Below are 18,548 nucleotides of genomic sequence, written 5' to 3' on the forward strand. Positions count from 1 at the left end.
TCTCTCTCTCTCTCAAAAATAAATAAAGAAAACTTTTTAAAAAATTAATATTTTGGAAAAAGAATAAAGAAGACACAAAACCACCTGACAGCTAAGTAACCTTCACAGTTACAGGGTTTCTTGCGGTTTACAGAGCAATCCCCCCTTCATATGATTTTATAGGTGGTGGGGAAACCGCCTCAGAACAGTGTGACCGGAACAGCGTCACCTGTTGACTAGAAATGCTAGTACTGGCACTTAGATCGTTGACATCAGGATTCAGGCTTTCACCCCATCACAGTAAGAAATTGTACAGAGTTAACAACAGGCAATCAATTGTATGAAGTGAACCCAGAGGCGCATGTTTCTGAGAGTATCTGGAGAGTTGGCCTTTCAGTTACAAAGGCACTGAAAAGACACAAGTAATGACAAGTAATGCTGCCTAACTTGGGGCTGTTTAAAGAGCACTTCCTATGTGTTTTACACACACACACACCCCACCACCAATGAAGCAGTCACCACACTGCTCCCGATGTGGGAGTTAGAAAGACCTAGAAGCTTGGGCAAGTATCTAGGGTGTGGCTTGCCATTTTTTTCAGGCTCCAGCCTCAAAAGGGTGGGGGGCACTTTCTCCCCTACCTTGCACTCACCTCATTCTCTGAGACAGCCAGCAGCCAACCCAGTGGATCCAGACACGGAGCCCTTGGATGTGTGCTCCCAAGCCTCTTCCTGAAAGCGTGGGGACCTCCCTGCCCACCTGCCCCACCTTCCCCTCCTTCAGCATGGGAGTGGCCAGGGTCTTAGGTGGGAGTGGCCAGGCAGGCTTTAGGACCATCAGTGTCTAGCAAGTAGCTGGAGGCTCCTATAAGGGGAAGACGGGCAAAGTGGCAAGGTCTGAGCCTACAACCCTCAGTGCAGCAGGCTGAACAAGCCATGGGCTGCTTGAGCTGGCTGCTGCTATGGATTGGAGCCACGCGTAAGTACCTTCTGTCTGTAAAGGAACCACCTGGCTAGAGGCATCTTCCTAGGCTTGGCAAAAGCAGTGAAGGCAGACAGGTCCTGTGGCTCCCACAGAGGTCTGGAACTCTCAAGGCCAACACTTCTGGGTCAGTGCTCCAGGAGTGGTCCCAGAAGCAAGGTGCATACCTCAATCCAAGGTTCCCCATCTCTCAGCTTGGGAAGGAGGGACAGGCCCTGGGGTCTCAGCACCGCCTGGGGGTGAGACTACCTAGCTAAGTCAAGGAAAGGGTGGGGGGCCTGCAGGAACAATCTCAGGGCAGCCCCCAAGTCATTCACAAGGACTCCCCAGGGGAGAAACTTGCAGAGGTATCAGCCAGCACCCCATGGGGCTTCAGCAACAGCAGTTGGTGGGGGGCTGCTTCTAGATGCTGGTGTGCCCTGGCTGAGTGGCGATAGGAGCATGGCTGCGAGAGGCAAGTGTCTGCATTTGTCTATCTTTATCTTCTGTCTCCCATTTAACATCCTGCCCCCTCTCCCAACCCCGCTATCTCACTGTCACCTTTCAGGAGCCAGTCTCTGCTCCAGTCACGGTCCCAGGCACCGTTTCCATCATCCTTGCCCCTGTGGCTGCCAGCTCCAAGCCCCCAAGACGGAATATCACCACCCCACCTAGTGGCTTGGAGCCAGCTTCTCCCCTAATTCCCCAGGTAAGCTCCAAGCTCCTTCCTCCCTTCTCCTCTGCTCACCTTACCAGTCTAGGGCAGGTGCTTATATGACCTTTTCCTCCTTCCCTGCTTCCAGGCACTGAAGGGCCTTGGTTATTCTTCTGCGGGGACAGCGGCTGTGGAGGACCCACACAAACTGTGACAAGTGGTACACAGGCAGCAGCCTGGTGGCGACAGTGGGGGTCCAAAAGACTCTGAAAGGCGTACATTTGTGGTGGGACAGGGCACTGACAGGTACCTGTAAGTGCAGAGCAGGGAGAGGTGGGTGGTGACCTCCCAGTCTGAGGTTCTAAAGTCAGGCGACCAACGGCCTCATGAACACCACGTTGTCTTAGAGTATTCTACAACCATGTGCGCCCTGGAGACTTTGTCCCTTCTTCCAGCAGAACCGGGGGAGGGTGGCAATAGTCGCCACGGAGTGAGCCAGTATCTAGGAGCCTGTTCCCACCAAATGGATTGCCCCTAACCACCTGCGGCGCCAACGGGTGCCTTGAGCCTCCCCTCATCTCCATTACGCCTGCTAAAGTAAGTGTAAAATCTAATTTTCTGGTGTGTAACCCTGGGTCTCCCCAACCCTTCAAAATCGACTACAGCCTAAGTCCCTGAGATAAATTCTGGAGCCGCTTCTGTTTCCGACCTCTGCCGCAGGCGGGTAGCCCGACGACCAAAGATGCTTGGGCTGGGGACCGAGCACCTGCTCTCCGCAGGACCTTAGCTTACGGAGCCGCGGGGAGCAAAGGCGCCAAGAACCACCCGTGGCGGGCGCAGGGCGTCTTCGTCTCCGCCCTCTTCTCCCTTGGTCGCAGGGAGCCGCTTTACATCCTAGTGGGGCAGCGGGGAGAGGATGCCTGTCCCCGAGTAAGCGGGGCCCGTGGGAAAAGGCGGCTTAAGCTCCGCAGGAGTAGGGCTAGGGCCGGGCACTCCGCGGTGTTAAGACAGCCGCACCGCGAAAGGAGCATGGGGCCCCGCTGCATCCGACGCCCCATGTCCCCAGGGGAGCCGGCAGAGCCAGCGCGTCTGTCTCGGAGAGACTCGGACCGCTGAGGAGCACGCGGCGACGGAGGGGGCCGAAGGGGTCCCGGGGTCGCGGCGCTGGGCGGGAGGCGGCGGGGCGCCACCTACATCTTTCGGGTACGTGTTTGCCTCGGCGCGCTCAGCACCCGCCCTCAGCGCTCCGCGTTGGGGTCCCAAATCTCCTCCTGCGAACGCGCGCACACACGCTCTGCGTCCCGGACTTGGGGTCCCCAGTCCCTGAGCCTTTACTCGGGTGCCTGATGCACGGGTCTTCCCTCGACGGCTGGAGGGCGCGCCCCTCAACGCGCCGCCGGCGCCATAGCTGCGCGTCGGCGAGCTGGAGCCCCTGCTGGTGGCGGCCGGAGGAGGCGGGCGGGCCTACCTGAGGCGCCAGGACCGAGGCTGCCCCTGAGAAACTGGAGAGCCGCTCGGCGACGCCCGGAAGCAGCGGGAGAAGCGGGGCCGTGGGGAGAGCCCCCATCTTCGCTGCCAGTCATCTTGCTGTCGCCCCGCAGGTGGAGGGGGCGGCTGGACGTCGCGGGCCAGGCCCCCTCTCCGCAGGCCGGCCGTCCACTGCTGGAGGGGGCGGGGGGCGGGGGGGGCGGCCAGGGCTGCGCAGAGGCCTGGGCTACACTTGGCCGGAGGTTTCGGGGGCGGCGGCGGGGCCTGTACTGCGGGTGGAGGCGGCGGCGGCCGCTACTCGGACAGGTGCACTCTTGGGGAGGGCAGCTGGGCAGCTCCCAGGGTTAAGTGAAGTGAGAACCTTAGAGTAAGCCCTCTAAAGGACAGGTGGGAAAGGGCTTGAGCCCTGTCCTGGGCCAGAGCAATAAAAGTAATAGCTCTTAGAAAAAAGAGATCAAATAAGTTGCAAGCAGACAGAACTCATACAAGCAGACAGGACTCCCTAGATTTTCATTTAAATCCAGGACTTTTTTCATCACCACAGGTCTCCGTGTTCTACAGCAGCCGCAAGAGCTTAGAGCAGGCTGAGTTAGCAAGCCGAGCAGAGAGGCAGGAAGTCAGGGATAATTTAAATCAGCAGTTCTCAAAGTGTGGTTCCTAAACTAGTAACATTAGCACCACCTAGGAAGTTACAAATGCGAATTCTCAGCCCCTCTCCAACCTACTGAATCAGATACTCTAGGGAAGTCTCCCAGCCATCTGTGTTTTAATCAATCTTCTGGGTGATTTTAATACACTCCAGAGTTTGGAAATCACTGGTGTAAAGAGACAGAGCTTTGGGGTCTGTCTGAGCCATACTGTTCATGAGTACTTTATACACATCTCCATTATCACAAAAATGGAACATGTGGTTTGGGCCTCTTCCATTTTATATATGAGGACCTGAAATCAGAGGGTTTTAGGTGGACCAGGAGGTTGCCCCAGCTCAGGTTGTCCCTGAGCAAGGCCTTCAGGTTCCAGCTGATTATGCCCATCCCACCTCCCTGGCTCCTGGCTCCCACTTCTGAGCGGGCAGCACCGGTATTGTAATGCTAGTGTAGAGAGGGCCACAGGGGATTCGCGCTAGGGAGACAACAGCTTCCCTACTGTTCCCAAGCCAGTTTCCCATCTGTATGCCCCTGCCCCCCTCCCTCCCTCATTTTGTAGCCAAACACTCTAACACTTTCAGTTTCCAGGCCTCAGAGACTGACATCCTCTGGGTTGATGGAGAAGATGGGGTATCCTTCATACACCCCTGCAGCGAACGCTTTCTGCAGCCTCTGGCAGGTATTGGCCCCTACCCCCACCCCCCCAGCTTTCAGCTGGGTCTAGCCTTCTTCCTCAATCTTTGAGCCCACTCCCATCTGAGCCACCAACTCTGCTCTGAACCACCTGTTTCTTGGACAGCACGGGAGTTGTCAAGAACTGGGTGGTCAATTGTGATGCCAGTATGAGGCATTCTGGGGTGCTTGTCAAATATCTCCTACTATGATTTTTTTTTTTAATGTTTATTTATTTATTTTGAGAGAGTGTGTGAGCAGGGAAAGAGCAGAGAGAGAGAATCCCAAGCAGGCTCCATATTGTCAGCACAGAGCCTGGTGTGCCCCTCCTGCTATGAATTCTTAAACTCAATCCTCCAAGCTCCAGGATCCCAGAAGAGGGAGTATATGGACTTGACAGAGTCCTGCAAGCCCTTCCCCTACCCCTTCAATGCCTCTGGTGTTGCTCATTGTTCAAAGTCCAGGGCTAGAGTTAACCACATAGCTGGAAAAATTATGTCTGTCCCCCACCTTCACCCTGCAGTATCAGTTGTTTTACTCATAGTCATGGAGAGCCACAGAGAGGTAGAGATCTGACTCCTCCTCAGCTGTAGTCATTGCCATTGCCAGTGGCAGGCAGAGCTCTGGTTAGCCAAATGCATGTGCCCAGGGGGCATGGAGCTAGCTGCAGGTAACATTACATGCATGCTACAGGTAAGTCCTGCCTTTGTCCAAGGTCTGGACTCCTGGGGCCACGGGCTGGGAGGAGCAGTAGGCTGCTGGGAAAGATGACTGGTATGTGCCAGGCACCATTCTAGGTGCTGGGCAGGAGGCTGGATATGCATCAGTGCATGCTCTGCCCTCAAGGAGCATGTAGTCTAGTGGTCTAGTATGGGAGGGGTGATATCTACCTATCCACCTATGTACCTACCTATTTATCTATCTAGATCTAGATTTAGAAATCTATTAAAGTGACAATTGCCATGGGAGGTTTAAAATGTTTTAGGAGTTCTCAGAAAGGAAAGGTTGCTTTTGTCTAGGATAAATAGGGAAAGCATCATGGAGAAGTTAACAGTTTGGCTGAGTCTTGAGGTCTGGGTAAAATTTGGGTAGGGGAACAGAGAAAAGCTTCCCACTGAAGGCATCTCTCTTTCTCCCTAGACCTGCCCACCTCACCAGGCCCTCTGGTTCTGTTGGTGACTGTTGTGACCTCTACATTGAGCCTCCTTATGGTGTGTGGGGTTCTTATTCTGGGTAAGCAACATCCAACAGGTATGGCTGCCCACCTTGTCACTGAGCTGCGCGGGGTCCCAGGGACAGACGAGGCTGATTTCAAAACCCTTGCTTCTGGGGCACCTGGGTGGCTCAGTTAGTTAAATGTCCGACTTTGGCTCAGGTCATGATCTCACTGTTTATGAGTTCAAGCCCTGCCTTGGGCTCTCTGCTGTCAGCATGGAACCCCGCTTCAGATCCTCTATGCTCCCTCTCTTTCTGCCCCTCCTCCACTAGCACTCATGTGCCCACTCTCTCAAAACAAAACAAAACAAAAACCCTGCTTCCAGCAGAGCAGTGGTGGACTCCTCTAGGGTTCTAAGAGTAGAAGTAGCTATGGAGGCCCAGGGAAAACATTTGCCTTAATGGACATCTGGAGAGATGTCCTGTGCAGAAGGGTAGCAAACAGTGTGGGTATCTTCTTGCCATCTTCTTCAGTGAACCATAAGAAGTGGCAGGGCCTGTGGTAGATGAGGCTGCACGACCCTGAGCTCAAGCTGAGCTACCTTCAAACCTCCACCACCAGGACACCTCTCAACCTCTACTACTGCCAGGTGGGGTTTGGCCCCGCCCAGTCCTGGCCTCTGCCCCCAGGACTTACAGAGGTTTCCCCAGCCAATGTCACTCTGCTCAGGTGAGTTCTCCCCCTCCTTCTGAGAACCTATGCACTCTGAATCCCTCCCTCTTCCACCCCGTTCCCTGCTGTGGTGAATTATGGTTCCCAGAGAGAATCTGGCCTCAACCCCTCTGTGGAGGAGACAGAGGCCAGAGAATTTCTAAAAGGCACAGTGACTTGTATAGGTCAGTTGTCATCCCCAGTCCTGGGATGCTAGGGACCCCATGATTTCTTTGGAGCAAGTATCTGCAAGGACATAAGGAAAACCTCATCACAGACTCCCACCCTCACCCTAAGCCCATACCTGCTCTCTCTTCTGCCCTAACTCTGTGCCAGTCAGCATTGCCTCTGCAGGGCTTGTACTTGGGGAGATGCCATGATGCAGAAAAGCCTCAGAGTCCTCAGATAGGGCCACCTGGGTGTATAGGGAGTGGCAAGGGAGGTAAAGGAGGCACTAGACCCTCCAGGACCCTTCCCCAGGCCCAGCCACCCTCTCCCTTCCAACCTGTCTTCCTGCAGAGCACTGGGCCATGGCGCCTTGGGAGAAGTCTATTGAAGGACTGGTAATTGGCCTTCCTGGGGACCCCAACCCCCTGCAGGTGGCTGTCAAGGGGAGAGGGGTGGAACTCCTGGCTCAGGGTAGAGCGGGGCTCCATGGGGGGAGGAACAGTTGCTAGAGCTAGGATCAACTGGCCTCCTGAAATGTCTGGGGGAGCTCAGGAGCCCTTTTCCTCCCCAGACCCTGCCAGAACTCTGCTCTAGTCAGGATGAGCTGGATTTCTCACCGCATCAGGTGCACCTGGGCCCAGGGGCAGGGGTGGAAGGTGGGCACTGAACTGCCTGCTGGGACAGCTTCTCTTCACCCTGGAGCTGAGAGGTAGCAGTTCTAGGGATACAGAGCCTGTCTCCACTTTTGTGGAGCCTAGAGCCTGGTTTCCTTCCCTGTCAGTGACTGGGGTATGTGCACCTCCCACACAGCACATTCAACCATCAGAACATTGTGCGCTGAGTGGGGCTCAGACTCTGGACTGCCCCTCGCCTAATTCTGCTGGAGTTGAGGTCTGGAGGGGACATAACAGTTTCCTGAGGAACAACCGGCCACACTTGGTAAGACCCTTCTCCCAGCCCTCTTGGCCCATCTAAAGACCCTGTCCATGTGTCCCAAAACAAGCATGGACTAACACACCCTCTGCGCTACCCAGGGCCAGCCATCACCTCTGGCCATGTGGGACCTGCTCCAGCTGGCTCAGGACATAACCCAGGGCTACCACTACCTGAAGGAAAATCCACAGGTTGGGAGTGATCCTGGCTCAGAGCAGGTGGGGGAGCAGCCCAATCTCTAATCCCTAAGGAATAGCTTTTCCACATAACTTTTATAGAAATAGTTCAGGGTCAGAGCTTCTGAGTTCTGGCAGTGATTTTTTTTGCCTGTAGGGACATTGATGCCAGGAACTGCCTGCTGGGCTGCACTGGACTCAGCCCAGTGGTCGGTACTGGGGACTTCAGGATGGCAAAATATGATATTACAGGTGTGGGGTCTGGGGACGTGGGGAAAGCTGCTGCTGCTCCAAGAGATTTACCAGCACTCTGGTGGCATTTGAGCAGTGTCTCACTCCCCTCCTCCCTCCTGTAGAACCAGTTATTAGGAGTGGGGGGGGGGGGGGCGGTAGGCTCTGCTGCCAGTCAAGTAGATGCCTGAAGAGGCCTTTCTGGAGGGCATTCATTTTCACATCCAAGACAGACTCCTGGTGATAACATGCCTGCCCCCTTCCCTGGCCTTGGGCCACCTTACATGAGGGAAAGGGGAGGCTGTGTCTAATGGGCTTCATTGAACTTCCCCCACTCATGATGCAGGTCTTTCGGGGTCCTGTTCTGGGAAATCTTCTTATTAGGCTACATGCCCTACCCTGGGTGCACCAACCAGGACATACTGTACTTTGTCACTGGAGGGGGACAGATGGGCCCTCCCAGGGGCTGCCCAGGGCCTGTGTGAGTATGGAGTGTTGTCCAGGGACGGAGGTCCTTCACAGCCATAGGTGGGCACAAAATCCTACCTTTCTCCCAGGTACTGTACCATGACACGGTGTTGGCTGCACCAACCTCAGCTGTGCCCCTGTTTTGCCAGCATCTTGGAGCATCTTCAGTACTGCATTCAGGTGTGCCCCCTCACCTGCCTTGACCATCTTGATCTTGAGGGTCAGGAAGGAAGCCATAAAACAAAGCTGCTCCCCTGCCCTTCTATTACAGGACCCGGATGTGCTGAATTTATTCCTGCCAATGGAGCTCCTGCCCACTCTGGATGAGGAAAAGGCTTCTGGGCTGGGGAGCAAGTCTTTGGAGGGCCTAAGATTCCCCATGGGCCCAGGAACTGAATCTGGAGAGCTTAAAGAGCTGAATAGGGAGCCTCCTTGGCCCCTGACTGCCCTCGAGTCCCAAGACCCCAAATCCAGGGACCTCCAACCTCAGAACCTTTGGAATCCCCCCTATGGCTCTTGGGCCCCAAGGGGCCCGGAAGGTGAGGACTCAGGCAGTGCCTGTAGCAATGGTTCCTCCCTGCACTCTTCCTCAGGCTTCTAGGTAGCTTGTTATTCCAGTAGCCTCTGTCCCCTGCAGTCTGTACTGCGTGTCTGGGCCTGTCTCAGAACTGGCCAGGCACCAGTGGACTCCCCATCCTGGAAACCAGCCCAGGCTTCCTGGAGAAGAGCTTGGACACTCCCAGCCTTTGATCTTTGGGACCAGAGGTTGAAATCGCCTCCCTCAGGAAGCCTTCTCTGGATTACCCTTCCCTCCCCCACCCATAAGTGTCTTTCATCTGGGCAGCCCTCAACCCTACAAATGCCTCTAATAAAGAGCTCTTCTCATACCCTCCAGTGATCTGCCTAGACATGAAGGATGCTAGGGAAGTAAGAAAGGGACCAGAGGAGGGAGGGGATGAGGCCTGAGTCACCAAAGCTGGTGTCTTTGAGTTTTATTGGCAAAGGCTGTCCATTGTAGTGTGGGAGGTTAGACCAATAGATCTAGTGTTTGTGAAATAAAATTCATTATCTGGCCTCTCTAGAGAGATATGCAGCCCCCTCAAGAGAGCTGGGCTGAGGAAGGAGGCCATTGTCCCAGCCAGCCTCCCTACCCCCCCTCCCTGGGTTAATTAGTGCCATCGGTTCTGGGAACTCTGGGGCTTGTATGGGAGACAGCCCCCTGCTCGTGCAGTGTGTCCCATGGTGGTTGGCACTTGGCCTTCAGAACCGTGTGAACCTCCCGGCACCACAGGGTTTCAGTCTCTGGCTGCATGCATGGTGTGGACACGGCCGCAGGTCCATCTGTCAGAACCAGGGCCCAGCCTCATCTCTCAGCCAGGCTGGCCAGGATGCTAATGAGATTGTCCAGCCCCAGCAAATAGCCGTCCTCGCGGTTGCCCTCCTCCCAGGGCCGCCGGTGGTCCAGGGTCTGGCCGTCGGGGAGGGGCGTGGTCTTGCCGAAGTCAATGAGCCACACACCGGCGCGATGGCAGTGATCGTGCACGAAGAGCAGCGAACTGCCGATCACCTGTCGAGCCCCACATGGTCAGGCCACGCCCCTTTCCTGGAGAAGCCCCCCATCCTAATCCTGCTGTAGCCCTCACAGACCACAACTCCCGCACCTGAGCCTACCCCTCTTACCTCGTGCCTCCTAAAGAACTCAGAGACCTCCAGGGTGTCCCGGATCTGCTGCAGGCGGTTCAGATACCTCCTCTGGAGAGAACAGGGTAGGAGAGGAAGGCAAATTAATTAAACACTAATTGAGCCTCTGCTAATATTAGGGGCCACGAAGCATACTTGGCATGGCAAATACCGCGGTGAGGAAGACACAGGCCCCCAGGTGGGATAAATGCTACGATGGGGGGGGGGGGTGCGGATCACAGGCGAGGGAGTTAAACCGGATGACCTAGGGGCAACCCTCGTTTTCAGGTTTCCCCACCACCCCAGGGTTCTAGGATCCGGCGCTCACCAGCACTTCCGCATCCCCTTGCACAAACTCCTGGAAGACACGAATCACCTGCTCCCGGCTTCGCGTCGTCTTGAAGTCGGTGCTGCAGGAGCCATCAGCTTTCTGAAGGAGATGGGACAGGAAGGGTCAGGGTCCCCGTGTCTCTCCTCAGCTCAAGGGGAGAGGATCAGACTAGAGCAGCAATACCTCCCAGGACATTAGTTGCAGGGACCGCAGAAAGGCCGCCAGAGGGTGCCTCGTGGTGGGGGTCAACAACAGGGCAGATACCGCACGGCGGGGTTAGGGCTGAGGGAGGGACAGGGCTCTGCAAAGCGAAGCGGGACTGGCCCACCTTGATGCCTTCGATGCGGAAGCCCAGTGTGGTGCTGGAACTGATGCCTTCTCGCCACTGCATGTAGCGTGGCTTGGTGACCGCGCGCTGCGCGTGCTCCTCCTCGGTAGGAGCCGCAGGGTCTACCGCCAGCATCTTCTTGTACATGTCCTTCCGCAGCTTAGGCCGCTCGCGGGCTTTGGTCAGCTCCTCTTCCAGGTAAGTCCTGCGGAGGCGCGGGCAGCGGCGGGGCGTAAGAGGGCGCACACCTGGACCCGGTCCAGGGCGGCTTTGGGCACCCGGGAGAGCGCTCATCCCCTCCCTGTGTGCGCGCCCAGCCAGGCATGACACGTGTACCTGACGCCCATCTTGCAGTCAAGTACGCAGGGCCCATCGAAGCCGTCGAGCAGGTCCTGTAACTGCAAGTAGCTCTCGCCGTCGCGCTCCACCACGCCGTGGAAGGCGGGCACGCAGCCGCGCAGCGCGTCCGCCATGAGCCGCGCCAGGCAGTAGCGCTCCGGCTCGGAGCTGCGCTTCAGTATCAGCCCGCTCGTGCCAGCCGCCTTGAAACTCCCTGCAGACTGGCACCAGTTAGCGCTGCCTGGTCCCTTCCTACTCCAGACACCCACCCACCTCACCGGCGCCTGCCCTGTGCTCACCCGTGTGCCCAGCCAGCTGCACCCAGGCATAGCGCCTCTTGAAAGGGCTCATGACGGGCAGATTCACCATGGTCCGGATCTTCTGCCAGTGGCTTTTCTGAAAGCGACACGGTCCAGCGTGCACGTTGGCGTCTCAGCAGTGCTTAAGCCCTCCCTCCTTTGGAATAGGGTCTCCTGCCCCAACCCACCGCAAGTAGCTAGGGCCCCACGATTCACTCACTCACTCACTCAATCACTCACTCACTCACTCATTCACTCACTCACTCACTCAAGGAAAGTTTATTGTGAGCCTATGTGGAGGACACTGAGATGGGCACAGGGTGATGGCAGATATCCAGCTTATGGACTGTACTGAAAACAGCCTTGAATTTAATACCAAAGGGCTCAGGTTTGCACCCCACTCCTGCTGCTCTGAGCTGTGTGAGCAGGTTACTAAAGTGCTCTGTCAAGGATTTAGAACTTTCCTGAGCTTGAACATCACCTGATGCTCACCCCGGTTAAAAAATGCAGACGCTCAGGTCTGCCCCAGGGGGAAATTCTAAGTAGGTCTGGGTGGAGCCAAAAATTTGCATTTCTAACATTGCCTCAGGAGATTCTGGGGCCTGAGAAACAGGCCTCTGAGTGTCAGTTTCTTCATCTGTAAAATGGGGAAATAATCACTCTCCCTGGGTTGTTATGAGTAGTAAATGAGGCTTGAGTGTAACAGGCTCCATCCTCCCCAGCCCCATTCCTTGGCATGAAGCAGAAACTGGACAAATTTGGATTCTTGTTTCGTTCACTTTGGACCATTGGTTACTCTCATTTAGGGAGACAAACATGGAAACAAACTTTTGCAAAGGCCCAGGACAGAGAGGCTAGCCTGGCAGGGCCTGGGAAAAGAATGGCTTAGGGCTCCCTGAGACCCTCTTGCTATTCCTGATGCCTTTTCACTCCTCACCAGTTGGCAAGGCTCGGGGCATCTTTGGTCTTGATCTAGACCCAGAAACCTGAGCCTTGAAAATGGGATGCAGAGCTGAGAGCCTATCATTTTAGATGAAACTGGGAAGGAAATGTAGATTTTGGTGTGCTTCTTGCCTCATGACCATGGCTTCTGGCCTCCACCCAATTCAGAGAGCAGCTCATACTCTGGACCTTTCCTTTTCCCACCCAAAACTCATCAGCCCTGTGTCCACCCTCTAAAGTACACAGGTTTGCTCATCCAAACTGTGTGTCTGCTGCCTCCTCGTAGGGGTACTTGCCTCAGAGGAGTTGCATATGTGTTGCAGGAGTTATAGGGCTGGAACACAGAAATACAGCCTCCCTGATCAGAGAGAGTTCCAAGAGGGAGAGGGAGAACTTGGCCTAAACAGGGGAAGTCTGCTGCTTTCCCATGGGGAGGAGATAGGGGTTAGTGACAGGGCACTGGAATCATGTGTTCTGTCACTTTTTAGCTGAGTGAACCAAAGTGAGGATTTCATCTGTGTGAGCCTGTTTCCTCTGGGAGGATAGAGCTGCTGCCATAACACGAGCCACCATTTACTGACCGCCTACTGCCTGCCAGGCGCTTCTCATCTTCCATCAGAAAGCACTGCTCCTACTTTCCTACTGAAGTCCCTACATGGCACACTAGGGTGTGATCACGTGTCCAACCCCCAGGGATCTGGGGGTGTAGCCAGAAGCAGCCCACTAGAAACATGACATCTCTTTCAAAACTCCTTTTTTTACTCTTTAAATACATGCAAGGTTTGCATTCTGCTGCATAATAAATCCAAGTTTTATTATAAAACTCTCCCACCTCCAAATCTTCAAGTAAAATTCCAGGAAGATGTATGCGCCATGTGTATTCAGTGGCACCGTCCTATACCCCCTTCTCCCACTCATGATTTTCAAATCATTCACATGCAAAGCAAGAGCATGGGGTGGTAGCATTATTGCCATTTTACAGAAGGAAATCAAGGCTCAGAGGAGTTAACATCCCCTCACTCCCTGCCTCCAGCCTCCCAGCTTCTGGCTGAAGTTCTCTACCAGCCCAACCTCCTCCCCCATGTCCCAATTACCCCATCAGGTTCCAAACTCCATTCTACCACCCCAATTCCCTTTGGGGGTCAAATGGGACCCTGCATGAGAAAGCGCTTTGTGTAAGATGAAGCAATCTGCAGCCACAAGGTGGGCTGTCTGCTCTCTGGGGAAACACTGAGATCTGCCTGCAAACTCCTCTCTGTTGGCTGGACATCTCTGTCTTCATCCAAAGGAATGGGTTTAATGGTATGGTTTCAGGCAGCTTTAGGGGCCTACTGACAGAAGCTTGGGGACAGTGGGGCCAGAATGGACTTGGAGGGTATATCTAGTTCTGTAGCCACCCCAGGGGAAGAGGGAGCCAGCCCTGGGTTAGGTGAGATGGGAGAACCACACCATCCCTTCTTTTGGGATTTTGTGAGAGCAGTGAGTGGGGATGGAAGGTGGGAGGTGGGCCCAGTAGAAGAAGATTTAGTGCCTGCAGTCCTGGGCTACTGTCACTTGATTGATGCATGATAACGCAGCACTGATTTGCTTCCAAGCTGAGGTAAAATGGGGTCATCACCTATTCTCCTCCAATTTTGTGAGGATCATATCAGCCAAGAGTAGCAGCAACTAAGGCTGGTTCCAGCCATGCAGGTTACAAGGGGGTTTCATCTGAACCCTCCCAGCCACTTCCTGAGGTTGGTAGGACAGAATTTAGCTCCCCTGCCAGTGAGGGATATGGTCAAACACGAAGGAGTCTATGCAAGTATCAATGAACTCACCACCATCCATCTTAGGAAGCTGCCTCCTCCAGGGAACATAATGCAGATAAAAATGCATGTATTCAAAAAGGCTCCTGAAGAGTCATTCTTTAGTGGGTGGGCGGGAATTTTGGCACATGAACAACAGCAAGGAAGATATTTTTGAGCAGGTAAGGCTTTTATTATATGGATATCAAAAAGCAGATTTGTTATTTCTAGCTGGAAACAGGGCCAAAGCCCCAACCTTGGGTCCAGCCTACCCTCCATAGAAGTCTGGGAAACCAACTCACACCCATAGGCTGCCTGGGCATCTTGGGGCAAAAAAAAACCAGGAGAGCTGATTATGTGAAAGAGTCTTTGAGGAAGTCACAGGGGCACCTTCTGATCCATACCCCTGGGGCTAAACAGGGACCATCTCTCTCTGGGAAGGGTTTGGCTGGACATTAGCCTCAGACCCTCCTTTGTCCAAGCTCCATTTGGAAGCCCTGAGGACTCCTGCTTCTTACAGCACACCAGATACTCATCCCCATTCTTCCTGACTCTGGCTCTGGCTCCCTACCTCCAGCCATTCAGTCTTGGGCTGAAGCACTCTGCCAGCCCAACCCCCTCCTCATGTTCCCATTGCACTCCCTGTGGTGGTGGTGGTGGTGGTGGTGGTGGTGGTGGTGGTGGTGGTGGTGGTGGTAGTGGTGGTGGTGGTGGGAGCAATCAGTTTAAATTTATAAAATGATTTGCACTAAGGTATAAGTGACCCACGACTTCACCCCCCCAGGGGCATTTGCTTTTTAAAAAGGAAGTCTGTTAACCTAAATTCTGCTCTATAATTAGTGAAAAGTGAAGTGTGGGAGTTCTGGGTCCAGGACAGGATGGCATCGAGGTCTCTTTACCCATCCTAGAGCACTGAAAGAGGAGAACCAAATGAACAGGAGCCAGATACCCTCCCTACAGCAACACCCCAAAACTGTTTTAAGAGGCAGGCAAGGCCTAAGAGGACAGTCATGCTGGCTGCTCTTGGGGATAGGCCCCCAACTCCTCTCCTGATCTGTCTGGGTTTCCCTGCCCGTGACTTTTCCCTCTTCCAGAAGAAAGGCCCCAGGAAGGAGGCAGGCTGCCCAGTCCCAGGATAGTACCCTGCCGGAGCCCAGCTCCAGGCTCTGGGCAGGCTGTGTGGTGCTCCTAGGAGCTGGGGAAAGATGTGTCAGGCAGAGGCAAAGTGGAGACTTTCAGGGCCGCCTCTTGCTTCCAGCTATACCATTATCTACCCATACCCTAGTGTCAGGGCCTGGCAAGCTGGGAGCTCCCGAGCTCTGCTGCAGGACCCTTCTCCCGGCGCATCCTTCACCGTCAGCCAACTGATGGCCTCAGCTTCCTGACCAGGGAAGCCCTGAAGGCAGCCTAGGCGGGCACTCTGTGCCGCTCCCCGACCGGCTGTGAGGCAAAGTCCGCGCTTGGCCCTTCCACGCGGGCGCAGGCAGCCTCTGTCAACACCTACTGGCTTATCTGCCGCCTCCGTGGCTGTTTGCCTTCGGGGAGGCCCCGGCGGGCTGGGGGTTGGGAAGGCCTGGGAGACGCAGCCTTGGAGCTGTAAGGGCCCGCAGCGGCCTTCTGCTCCAGCTCCTGGCTGCGCCGATAGAAGGCGAAGCTCGGCGAGGGAGAGGCCGGCCGAAGACGCCTAGGGCACGGCTGCAGCTGGTCTTCGGAGTCTTGACCCCAGGCGGGGTGCCTATGTTGCAGGCAGGATTGGGCCCCGGGCCCTCCTCCGACTGTAGGCGGAAGAGGGAAACAGGGGCGGGGGCGGGGGCGGGGGGGGGGGGGGAGGCTTCCCTCCTGGCGTCCTTTCTCCTGATCCCGCCTCTCCGCTGTCAGAGATCTGACCCGGGGAACGGTGCACCCAGAACTACTGCTCCGGATTTCGGAGGAGGTAGGAAAGGAGTCCTCTCACTGCCCCACATTCCACGGCTTTGGAGATTCCTCGATGGCACCCGCATCCCTCTGTGAGCCAGGGTTGTACTAGGAATGATCACGGATCAGGGAGGGGTATCTTTTTCATCCGCGGAGGAGAGAGGGACTCCCCGCACCCTACACCTGACTGCGGCGGGGTGTGCGCGTGTGTGCGCGTTTGTGTGTTCCTGCTCTATGAGACTTTTCCCTCTTGTACCTTACAAACCACGCTGCCTTCTGGAGAATGTACGTCTCAGCGGGTAACTGATTCACAGATCCATTGCAAGTCGTTACAGGGTCTCCTCCGCCTCATCCAGTCCGAACGAGCGGCGAAGCCCGGGTTCAGCAGGCAGAGGCCGCGCCTCTGGGCTCTCCCCACCGCGCCCAGTGTCCGCCGCTCTCACCGCCCTTCTGGGCAGGCTCGGAACCACCAGAGCCTGCGGGACGCCCTTCGCCTCTCCCTCCACTCCAGGGACACTTGCATAACGTGGATGTAGAGCAACTCCTTCGCGTTGACCGCGGGTAGTTATTTAAAGTATTTGGCCTTGGTTAAAACGAGGGGGTCAAGATGGCTATCCCGGGCGCCGCACACCCCTGAGGGGCAGGCATGGGAATGACTTCGCTGCACCATGGCCGGGGTTATCTGAGGGTCAAACCTGGCACCGGAACAGCCAGGTTACCGGAGTAGGGACTAGCAGGCGGATCCCGCTTTTCAGCCTCAGTTTACCTCCTCCCGGCTTTCCTTAGGAGCAGGAAACCCGGGGAGGGCTGCGTCCCACTCCCTACCGGGGCCCCCAGCCCCAAGCCCCTCCCTTCTCTGCGTCCACATCTTGTGCGGGCGCCGGGAGCAGACGGCGGCGGTTCCCGAGCAGAGCCTGGAGCGCCTCTCCACTCCCACTCAGGAGAGGGAAACCGTGGCAACGGCGGGGGGTGGGGCCGCCGCGCGGGAGAGGGGGTGGGGAGAGAGGGAGACTCCTTCACCCGTCTCTCTTCGAGAGTTCGCGGGGCAAGACCAAGCCCCTCCGATCCCTCAGCCCCACTTCGCAGCCAGCAAGTCACGATCTCCACCTCCGCCCTACCCGGTGCTCGCGACCGGTCGCAGACTCCTCCTCCCTCTCTTTCTTAGACGCCCCAGGGCTCGGGCAGCGACCCGCAGGTGGAAGCCGGGTGAAAACTGCCAAGGAGGGAGGTCAGCCCAGCGCGTCCTTGAGAACCCCATGCTCCTGCTAAGCAGGACCCCAGGCGGAGGGAGCTTAGCGCAGAAGTCGGCGCTCAGCCAGGTCAGAGCTGGGTCCGCCGCACGCAGCCCCCGCGCCCCGCGCTGGCCCCGCCCCCGCGGCCCATACCTGACCCACGTCCTCGCTGGCTTCCAGCTGCACGTTGCCGCGGCTCCGGCTTTCGCTGTCGCTCAGCAGATCGTCCTCTGAGTCCTCGGGCAGCGACGAGGAGCCAGTTGAGGAGAGCGACGAGGTGGAGAGGCGGCGCGGCTGCTGCAGGTGTGAGGAGCCCACGGCCGGGAGCCAGCCACCCTCCGGCTCCGGTGGCCCCGGGCTGGTCGGGGGTACGTCCGGCTCCTCGGCTGTCACAGTCAGCTGCGGGATCACCGGGGCAGGGGGAGCCCGTGGAAGCCCGTTCGGGACCTGTCCCCCACGCCTTTTGGCCCCGCGGGCCCGGGGCTCCCCTGCGGCGGCGGCGGCAGCGACCGCCGCGCAGCGCGCCTCGAAGAGCAGGCGCAGCTCCCCGACACTCCGGCGCGGGGCCCGCTCCAACCCCGGGCTGCAGGGCCCCGCGCCCCCCGGCCGCGCCATGCTCGTCGGGCCCCCGGGCAGGGTCATTTCCCCGCACGCGAGCCTCAGCGAAGCCCACCAGCCCGCGGCGCAGCGAGGACTGGAGACGCTCAGCGCCCCCGGCGCGAGACTGCCCCGAGGCGGAGCCTGCGCGGCTGCCCGCCTGGGCCCCGCCTCGGCCGCGCCCCCCGCCCACTCCTTTCACTTTCAGAGAAAGCGCGGGCCTCCAAGGGCTCCCTGTTGCTCCTCCGGGTGACCGGGAAGCTCAGACCTCGTGGACACAAAGTCAGGGCCTGGCCTTCGCAGCCTCTCTGTCCCCGCTCTCGAAGAGACCGGAGGGGTCGCTCCGCCCCCGGGCCCTACTGCCTTGGAGCTGGTCCTGCTCTCGCTCTCCTACCCAGTCCCTCCGGCTCCTTTCCACGATCCATCCTGGGCCAAGGATTCCTGGTCTCCGGGCTTTCCTTCAGCATGGAATGCAAGGCCATCAGCTTCCTGGGGAAGCCTCACCCCAGGGCGTGCGCCCAAGTGGGGACTCTGTCCTGGGCAAGACCTGAGGCTTCCTCCCCCCAAGCTCCCCACTTCTCAGCTGGCAGAGAACAAGGTCAGGGGGGCGGGGCCTGAATCTCGCGGCGAGTCCTGGCGCAGTCCTGGGCAGCATCCCTTGGCTACTGGCTGGCGGGGGCTGTGGCCTTCTGATTCCTTTTTCTGTGGAATTCGGAGCGTGGAGTCTGCTGTGTGATCCTAAGCAAGTCATTTCACCTCCTTGAACTGTTGATTCTTTTCCGCAGGGTTGTCGTCTACCTCACAGGATTTCTATGAGAATAAAATAAAATGAAAGATGTAAAATCTATACAATATGA

At 56.8% G+C, this 18,548-nt stretch overlaps 2 protein-coding genes and 1 long non-coding RNA gene across 3 annotated transcripts; 2 read left to right on the forward strand and 1 right to left on the reverse strand.

Moving 5' to 3' along the window:
* Nucleotides 1–1,473: 1,473 nt before the first annotated feature.
* On the forward strand, nucleotides 1,474–8,850 carry LTK (leukocyte receptor tyrosine kinase; the record flags this gene model as incomplete). The annotated part of the gene is given in 26 exon segments (XM_081795819.1): nucleotides 1,474–1,588; nucleotides 1,591–1,638; nucleotides 1,732–1,802; nucleotides 2,313–2,522; nucleotides 2,659–2,770; nucleotides 2,773–2,795; nucleotides 3,001–3,065; nucleotides 3,067–3,140; nucleotides 3,188–3,219; nucleotides 3,222–3,316; nucleotides 3,318–3,386; nucleotides 4,309–4,406; nucleotides 4,944–5,096; nucleotides 5,540–5,632; nucleotides 6,089–6,284; nucleotides 6,786–6,819; nucleotides 6,821–6,886; nucleotides 7,006–7,059; nucleotides 7,216–7,339; nucleotides 7,342–7,373; nucleotides 7,469–7,585; nucleotides 7,937–7,984; nucleotides 7,986–8,014; nucleotides 8,121–8,255; nucleotides 8,332–8,422; nucleotides 8,514–8,850. Coding segments are annotated over 26 exon segments (2,514 nt in total), but the record flags the coding sequence as incomplete, so codon positions are not given.
* A 367-nt stretch (nucleotides 8,851–9,217) lies between these two features.
* On the reverse strand, nucleotides 9,218–17,844 carry ITPKA (inositol-trisphosphate 3-kinase A). The gene is made up of 7 exons (XM_060618889.3): nucleotides 17,248–17,844; nucleotides 11,220–11,316; nucleotides 10,918–11,134; nucleotides 10,582–10,786; nucleotides 10,251–10,352; nucleotides 9,923–9,994; nucleotides 9,218–9,809 (listed from the first exon to the last, which is right to left on the reverse strand). The coding sequence occupies exons 1-7, from the start codon at nucleotides 17,734–17,736 to the stop codon at nucleotides 9,606–9,608; spliced, it is 1,386 nt and encodes a 461-aa protein (XP_060474872.1). The 5' UTR covers nucleotides 17,737–17,844; the 3' UTR covers nucleotides 9,218–9,605.
* Nucleotides 11,325–17,387, forward strand: LOC132669242 (uncharacterized). Its single transcript, XR_009606053.2, has 3 exons — nucleotides 11,325–16,423; nucleotides 17,028–17,090; nucleotides 17,275–17,387. It is a non-coding gene; the product is annotated as an uncharacterized LOC132669242 (long non-coding RNA).
* Nucleotides 17,845–18,548: the final 704 nt, after the last annotated feature.

This window comes from Panthera onca, chromosome B3 (assembly GCF_046562875.1).
Source record: "Panthera onca isolate mPanOnc1 chromosome B3, mPanOnc1 haplotype 2, whole genome shotgun sequence".
Classification (NCBI taxonomy): domain Eukaryota; kingdom Metazoa; phylum Chordata; class Mammalia; order Carnivora; family Felidae; genus Panthera; species Panthera onca.

Coding starts and splice junctions, on each gene's coding strand:
- ITPKA (XM_060618889.3), bottom strand. CDS start 17,736: ATGACCCTGCCCGGGGGCCCGACGAGCATGGCGCGGCCGGGGGGCGCG. Junction 11,317..17,247: donor CCAGCGAGGACGTGGGTCAG/GTATGGGCCGCG, acceptor TGTCGCTTTCAG/AAAAGCCACTGGCAGAAGAT. Junction 11,135..11,219: donor GCAGCTGGCTGGGCACACGG/GTGAGCACAGGG, acceptor GCCAGTCTGCAG/GGAGTTTCAAGGCGGCTGGC.